Genomic DNA, 8,287 nt, shown 5'->3' on the forward strand with positions numbered 1-8,287 from the left:
ACTAGATTGATGGAAATTTTCACTCTTTGGCTCCTCTTTGGTTAAGTAGCCTTGTAATGTGATTGGAAGTAGATATTATAATATGAACAATATGTCAAGTGGAAAAATCATAGTCTCAAACAAACTTAAATAGAACCAAAGGTGTAAGGAACACTAAAACGTGTAATACTTTATACCAATCATATCATTTTACATTTGTAAAGCCCTAATGACATGGTGGGAAAAGAGGATTTATGTGTAAAACTAATTACCCATGTCAATTATCATAATGTTTGATGGAAATAGGGTGGAAATGTGGCCCCCAAATGCTCATAAAGTGTTTCTTTCCACAAAACTATTGACATTGGGAGCTCAGTAGTTTTATGGGGAAAAGATGGGGTACCACATGCCGCCTTGGTATTAAGTAACCATTCCCTACATAACTACCACAATGACATAAGGCCTTAAGTTCTGCATTTGTAGGACTGCATGTACCTTGTTGCACACTAGTACATACGAACAATCATACTTTCTTGTCTTTCATAGTTATGATTGTATGCATGACTAAGTGTAAGTGTTGGCTAGGTTCATTTCCTCATAAGATTAAGCCTTCTTATTGGAGATAATTATGACATTATCAAATCACAACTTAAAGTAGGGTGTGTTCTCTAATTAGCTTATAAATATACCTTTTTCCCCACACTCTTTGTGGTTACACATGTGTGTGTTTGTGTGTGCACACCCACATACACTTGTGCTCGTGTGTGTACGGGTGTTTTCTAGGGCAAAATTATATTAAAAAATAGTGAATACAACAAGGTGTGAATCTATTAAGTGATGCAACTACTAGAGGAAGCTGCGACAGCCCAGTGGTAGGGCTACCCAGCCGACAGCCCTCATTCGATCCCCAAGGGGAGTAGAGGCAAGGCAGCGGCCCCTCGATAGTCTCAACTGTGTGTGTGAGTTGGGTGGGTGAGTTTTTTAAAAAAAGGAAAAAAATTTGATGCAACTACTAGTCACCTGCCTCCAAATATTATTACACCCAATTTCTAACATAAGGTTGCCTCCAAATATTATTACACCCAATTTCTAACATAAGGTTATAGTCTAATAGAGAAGTTTGATATATTTGGCAGTGATAAAATGCCTTTAGAATATCAAAGGAGTTTTTCGATGCCTTATTGTTTCGTTTTTTTACGAGTCGAAACATGGATTTCTTATTATCGCCACTGCAATCTAGCACGAGAGATTGTCTCCTGGCTGCACTCCTAACACAGAGCAAAAGGAGGTGTAGAGATTGATTCGGTCTTGCTGTTCCTGTACATTGGCTCCGCTGCCGCACTCTATCCCTCCGTTGATAGCGTTAATGGTGGCGCCGAATCCTTGGTTGTTCACCATGGCGTCGTGGCATGTGGGCGATTGCTGCGTCATCCAAAACCAAAGGGCTGTCTTGAAGGAAATGGTAGCATCCTGCGCTACAATCTCCGGGTCGTTGATGCCGTCGAACCCGAGGGCTTGTCCTGCGGCTTGGTAGTTGTAGTTCCTGCACAATTTACGCCGGCGTGCCATCAGTTCTCACGGAACCATGTATCAATACTGGAGATATGTACCAATAGGAGTTGTCTGGCATGCATACCATGTGAGCTGAAGCGGTCCGCGTCCATAATACTGATGGCCCGAAGCACACGGCGCCGACGAGCCGCAATAAGTGTCCTTGGCAATCTCCTCGACGTAGCACCCACCTGCAGCAACAATCGCTGTTATTTTCGAACAGATATGCCATAACTGCCGGTGAAAAGTTGCAGCACCATGGGTCCATGACTTACTTCCAGTCTCGTGCGCGACGTTAGCAAAGAAAGCTGCTAGCTCTCTTTTCTCGACGTCCGAACCCCCGGAAGTTCCAAAGCTGCCGTAGGTCGCACAAGCCGCAAGGAACGCGTCGTAAGTGTAGAATCCATTGGAAGGGCAGCCTGAAGCGCTGCGTTGCGAGAGGAACTGATCGAAGATGCTACTGGTCACAATGCTAGACACTCCGGATCCGGATCCGGATCCGGATCCGCTTCCACTTCCTCCACTGGTACATGGCCCGCTTTGACATCCGGATCCGCAGTAGGCCGCGTCAGAGCCGCAGTAACCAAATTGACTACAGCAAAGATTGTTGGCGCAAAGTGCGCTTCCCGCTTGGCTCCCGCATTGCTGTGCCAAGATGCCACAGCAGAGGTGGTACAACACCACCATAACCAGGGCGGTGGAAGCTTTTGCGTCCATGGTGAACAATTCGCAAAGGAGAGGGATCCCAAGTCGGATACTCGATGCAGGGACTCGGGAGGTCGCACAATGACAGTAAAGATTGGGAGCGTGTATGGGGAATTCGACGGAGCTTGCAGGAGTGTATAAATCGTAGGATGAAGTCTAGCCGTGGTTCTGAACGCGTATATATAGCACATGAGGGGCAGCTGCAGTCCAAAGATCTCATCACAACTTACAAGTCAAGTCGTGCCGGTAGCATTCAGAGGGCCTAGTCTTAGTCATAATGTGCACAGGCTCACAAGTTCACTCGTCAGGACACACAAGTCAAGTCGTTGCCGTCTTCACAGGGCAGTATCCACAAAGTCTTCTGTCACGCTTTTCAGATGTGGATAAGCTTTCGGGAACGAAAAACCAGATGAAGCAGTCTGTGCGTTAGCTAAACCTACCTTTTGAAACTTTTTCGAGTTGCGTGGTTCTTCATCCCTTCGGTAAATTAGTCGCCTTCCATTTTGAGAAAAGCACTATCCACGGATTTTCTATCCACGAATTTGAATCTAAGGGTTAAAATAACCTGTGAAAAAGTTGGTCCCAAGTTGGCATACTTTGAATTCTTGTCCTTTGACCAAATAACCTTCTAGCCTTGTCATGTTGATTTCCGTATCTTAGAAACCATTACATTCATTGATATATGGGCATCCATTGTGGCAATCCATCTCATGTGTGAGCAATGATCGTCCTCCTGCTCTAAGTAGTGCAAAGGTCAAGTTGAAATTTTTATAACCTTCCCATTGAATTTTTTAAGGTTTCTAGCCTCCAAGGCTTTGGCCTAGTGGTTTGGACATTGGGCTTCCAAACCCCAGATCACTGGTTCAAATCTTGGAGGTTGGGGGCCTGGCCCTCCTAGCATGTAGTTGGGGGTGGGGTGTGTAGTGTGTGTGAGTTTAGCACAGCTATGGACCTTGTGCCCCCAGTCTAGGGCGGGTGCCCCTCGACAGGACCACGAGTGGGTGAGTGTGATGTGGGCGCGTATAAAAATTTAAAAAAATAATAATAAAGTTTTTATTTTTTTTTAAAGGAGCTTGTCTCAAGATCAAGAAAATACCATTTACAAAACTTAGCTATCATAAAGGGGCATGCTCATGGCCTACACCAATAGACTAGAGAAATACTTAACTATTTACATGTAGAAGCGCACATCATGACTAGTCACAAGGTCCTTACCCTCCACTTAAAATCCCTTAGGTTAGCTTTGATCATAGCTACCAAAACACACTCTCTGAATTCGAGACCAACTTGCACCTTGAATCCTTAGTTCCCAAATCGACATGAAGACGGCAGCATGAACATCGAGCCAGCAAGAGGCAAGGGTTGAGGGGAGGCAAGTCGCCTCTCCTAGTAGAACCAATCTAATTCGCCTTAATGTAGAACTTAGCCATCATGCATACCTTCCCAATGGCACATTCCACCTTCATCCAAATTTCTCGTGTGACTAGACATGACCAAAAGAGATGTTTCAAGGCTTCAACAGCCTTTCCACACAGTGGACAAACTGGCTAGTTTGGGATATGTTTCACCAGCAAGCCTCTGATCGGCAACCACTCGTTCAGGATCTTCCATAACATGAAGCTCGCCTTCCCAGCCGAGCACAAATTCCATGTCTCCTTGAATCTTTTCTGCCACCAGGCTATACCTCTTCTGACCTACCATTTTTTGTTAAGGTCATTGAGCGAGGAACCTACACGACTGAGGTTCCTGTAGATTGATTTTGTAGAATTCAACTAAGTCTAGTCTTACCTAGTGCCCATTGATTGAGGCGACCATCTTCATCCTTGATGTAGTTAGTGGGCTAGTGGTCAGGGACCCGATCTAGGATGGTGCAAAGCAAATCCAACTCCCCCTGGTTAAGGGAAAATTTCATGCAAAGTTGCTCAAGCGGGCACCAGTCAACCTTTGGTCCCATCCCATAGGTCTTCCCATGTCTTGACACCCTTTCTCGAATAGGCTCTAAGCTTTGGGCAGGTCATGGACATCAAATGGCTCTTTCCAGAATGCAATGCTCCACTAAATCGATTCTGCTAGACTGGCATCGCCACGAAGCCCCACTCGGTCTTCCCATACCATATAGCCACAACACTCCTTTGAGACTCCTTCTAGGCTATAACCATTCCTAAGATGAGGTCAGGCCCCACTACCTTCATTAGGAATCCTGGGCACAATCTAACATACCACTGTAAACGTTTCCAGGAGCCCGCCACTTTGGATTTTCCGGATTCGATGAAGTGTAGGGTGATCTCCACCCAAGGGAGTGACTTTAAAAGAGCCATGGCATCCACTTACCACTAAGCACCACATTCCTACTCCTAATGTCAGGGAGGCCTAACCCCCCCCAACCTTGGGGAGATTCAAAGGCTCCCAAGGCACATAGTGCATCCGCCTCTTCTCTCCTTCTTTCACGAAGAGTAAAGCACGAAAGAGTCTTTCGACCTCCATCCACTAGCATTTAGAGAAATGCCAAACTGAGGCAACATAAGTTATCGTTCATGATAGTATGTGTTGGATGACCAAGGTTCATGCATTCTGTCCTAGGCTCACTCCATGCCATAACTTGAGTTTCGTTTTAATCTTGTCTAGAAACCAATTAAACCTTTGTCACAGGGTTAGCCCTAGGCCTATTGGGCACCAAGGTGCCTTACTATGTCACTCTTCTTGATCAATTGCAACTGCTTATCCTCTAGCTAGGCGGGGGGGTCCATCCTCAATTCTAAGAGCAAATGTCTTCTACCAACTACAGGTAAAACCTGATGCCTTGCAAAATAGGTCGAGAATCTCTAACAACGTCGCTACACTTTGACTGTCTTTAGTGGAGCATTCAAGCGTGTCGTCTAGCTTCTCTTTCTTTGATGAACCAACATTGCTCTAAGTCAACAACTAACATACAAACTTCATGCACTCTGATGGGAAACACTTTAGCCAGAATCTTATATGATGTATTGAGCATTATAATAGTATTGTTGGAAAAATCCTCATGGGGCCTGGGTGCCATCCTTAGAAACTTTTGCAAGCCTCCTTTCGATTAATGAAGCGATGGATGGTTATGGCTCTTTTGGGATTTTCTTCAAATGGCTTTTTATTCAAAAACATGTTTTAAATTAATTTAAGTCCATTTACGTGGCTTGAATCATTAAAGGCCTCTACTTTTATTTGCAATTAGTTAACCAAGGATATACCACTTATATCTTAGTTTTTGCGTTATATACGATATACAATTATTTATCACATGATGGTAAGAAAAGCATGTTTTGATAAGCATTGATCACCAAGGGAAAAAAATCCTTGATTGAGCATTTAAATAAAAAAATGATTTTATTTAAAGAAATCAATTAACTCAATTTAAATCACCATTTTAAATCAAGTAATTTGAATCCCTTGAAAATTGTTGTGGCTCTTTGACATGAAGTCCCGCATCATTCATGTGATGTAATGGACCATGATTTGTTGTAGATATGTGGCACTCCATGATGATTAGAAGAGGTGGCTATTGATGCATGGCTTTAACATGGCTAACTCCATCAACCAATTGAGTCACAACAACTTGATAGAGGAAGTTCTCTAGAGAAATTGCAATAGCTGTTTACCATGCCTACATATATAGGGCTCAGTACCTTAAGCAATATCTCTTTGTACAAACTCTTTGGATTCGGAATCATCTTCTTATTCAGCTCAGAGTACTTATAGATGTCATTGGTTAAGTTTTTTCCAAGAGTCTTGTAAGCCCACAAACCCGTAGGGTTGAGGCAGCCCGTCAAGGTTCAGTTTGTCAGGTTGATTTCATGTAGTTTGAACTAATTAGTTTAGAGTTGGTATAATCACCACTTAATTTGAGTGTTGTTCACGTATAAATTAGTCATGGTATTACTAGATGTGATACAAAGCAAGTTGCAAGGGACTGCAAAAGATTAAAAAGGAGTCATGCAATTTGTGAGGAGTGTTTTTGAGAGCCTAGTCATGTAGAGATTTTATCGGTAGGGGCTTAACTAATTTTTGTTAGAAATTGTCATGAGGTTCATGAACATAGTGAATAAGGGAGTTTGGAGAGGTTCATAAGAAATCTCATCAAATTGACATGAAGGCTTTTGACAGTCATGGAGTCCTCATGATTGTGAGCGATGGATATTTTAGTTACATTTGACAAAGTAAATTTTATGTGGAGTGATTTATGTGGAGTGACCTTTCAAAGAAAGAGAAAGAAAGAGAAAAATCTAAGGTGTAAGTTAGTAGGAAGAAGGTGTTAGCAGGGGTTAATGTAAGATCCTAGTGGTGTTAGTGTTAACTAGTAGAGTTAGTACAGTGTATTCTCATGCTTCTCTCTAAGTTCCATATTTGCCTTGAATGGGGCTTTTATTAGATTCTCATTAGACTATGTCTTTGGCATGCCATGTTTGAAAGTCTAGATGTGTATGACATTTTGTCTTGCTTCTCTGAATTGAAGTTCTTTTGATATCCATTTTATGGATTATATTTCATTGAGGGATTTTCTTGGAAGTTTTTTGGCCCAATAAGCCTTATGGCACCATTTGGAACTTTATTTGTCTAAGTCATCAAATTTAGAGGAGTCTGATAATACACCATACAAACTCCTGAAATGAGGACATGGATGAAGAATTTTATAGCATCTTGGGTTCTATGAAAGTCCTCTAAATTAAAATTGATATTGCATTTAGAGGCTCAAATGGCTAAGTGGTATTAGTGTTAAGTATAAAGAAGAAGAAGACATAAAGAGAGGAGGGAGATTTGGAGTTAGCTAATGAAGGGTTAGTAATGAAAGTCAAAATAATTCTATGAGATCACAAGAAAATCATCCAAATGCCATCATGCAATCAAACTCATCATTTGGAGTTGGTGGTGTAGAAGCACGTGGAGGAGTGCCGTGGGACAACATTAGGGTTGGGGGTTGATATTTCTTTGATTGGGCGTAAACCTTGATGAAGTAATTAGGGTTGCATACCATTTTGTTGGTGAGGAGTCTCTTTCCATGGTAGCAACATGTTGTTAAGGTCTCCAGTATCTTCTGTCACGTAGCAGGTTCTTATGGATATAATCCATTTGTAGTAGTAGGTTCTTGTGGATCTTCTTGTGTATCTTTTGTCACGTAGCAGGTTCTTGTGGATCTCCATTTGTAGTAGTAGGTTCTTGTGGATCTACTGCTATGGAATTGGATTGAATGCCACATTGAAGGGGTGGTTTGGTATTTCTACGTGGGAGAATTAATCAAGGCCTTGAACTAATATTGCCTTGCCCTTGAAATAGTATTGAACCAGTTCTTGTGGATCTACTGCTATGGAGTTGGATTGAATGCCACATTGAAGGGGAGGTTTTGTATTTCTAAATGGGAGAATTAATGAAGGCCTTGAACTAGTATTGCCTAGCCCTTTGGGGGCATTGCAGCAGGTTCTTGTGGCACTAGTCCATTGTTACTAAGTCGGTTCTTATGGCACTAGTCCATTATTACTGAGAGTAGGTTCTTGTGTAGTTACTGCCAGTGTATTCTTGGTGTTCAAAGTTATAAGCTCGAATCTCCATTTGACTTTTGTGGCTCTAAAAGGGTGAAGTTGACCGTGATACAAGCACGAGAAGGTGGGCAACTATGTTGATAACGATTTGGGATCCACATTACTGCGTATTGCCATAGTTCCTTCCTAATCCCATCTTTCTGGTGCATTTGTCAATTACATTCTCTAGCCTTTCACCTTCCATTGTCTCACCATGATAAAGTGATGCATGTCCTCTACAAAAAATGTGAAGTGCCTCAGAGATCTTTGTTTTTGTTTAGCCCAAGTTGCTTCTGAGAAAGTTTCCAATGAAATTAATTCATCATTATTATTGGAAGGTTCTTGTGTGACTTGCATTGTGTTTGGCATGGTTGGTGTGACATATGTAGCTGTCACAAAGCTTGATGCTGAATTTTGTACTAAGGTTCAAGGTTCTTGTGTAGCTCCCAAAGTACATTTTGTTCTTGTCTTGGTAGATTCTTGTGTTATTGTTGCTTTTTTGGAGACAG

General features: G+C 42.2%; 1 protein-coding gene across 1 annotated transcript; it reads right to left on the reverse strand.

Annotated features, from left to right (window-relative positions):
• Positions 1–1,044: 1,044 nt before the first annotated feature.
• Positions 1,045–2,368, reverse strand: LOC147881419 (endochitinase 4-like). Its single transcript, XM_087369796.1, has 3 exons — positions 1,806–2,368; positions 1,616–1,721; positions 1,045–1,522 (listed from the first exon to the last, which is right to left on the reverse strand). The coding sequence occupies exons 1-3, from the start codon at positions 2,245–2,247 to the stop codon at positions 1,216–1,218; spliced, it is 855 nt and encodes a 284-aa protein (XP_087225922.1). The 5' UTR covers positions 2,248–2,368; the 3' UTR covers positions 1,045–1,215.
• Positions 2,369–8,287: the final 5,919 nt, after the last annotated feature.

The sequence above is a fragment of the Dipteris shenzhenensis genome, chromosome 31 (assembly GCF_047967505.1).
Source record: "Dipteris shenzhenensis isolate YYH24624 ecotype China chromosome 31, Dip_SZ_1.0, whole genome shotgun sequence".
Classification (NCBI taxonomy): Eukaryota; Viridiplantae; Streptophyta; class Polypodiopsida; order Gleicheniales; family Dipteridaceae; genus Dipteris; species Dipteris shenzhenensis.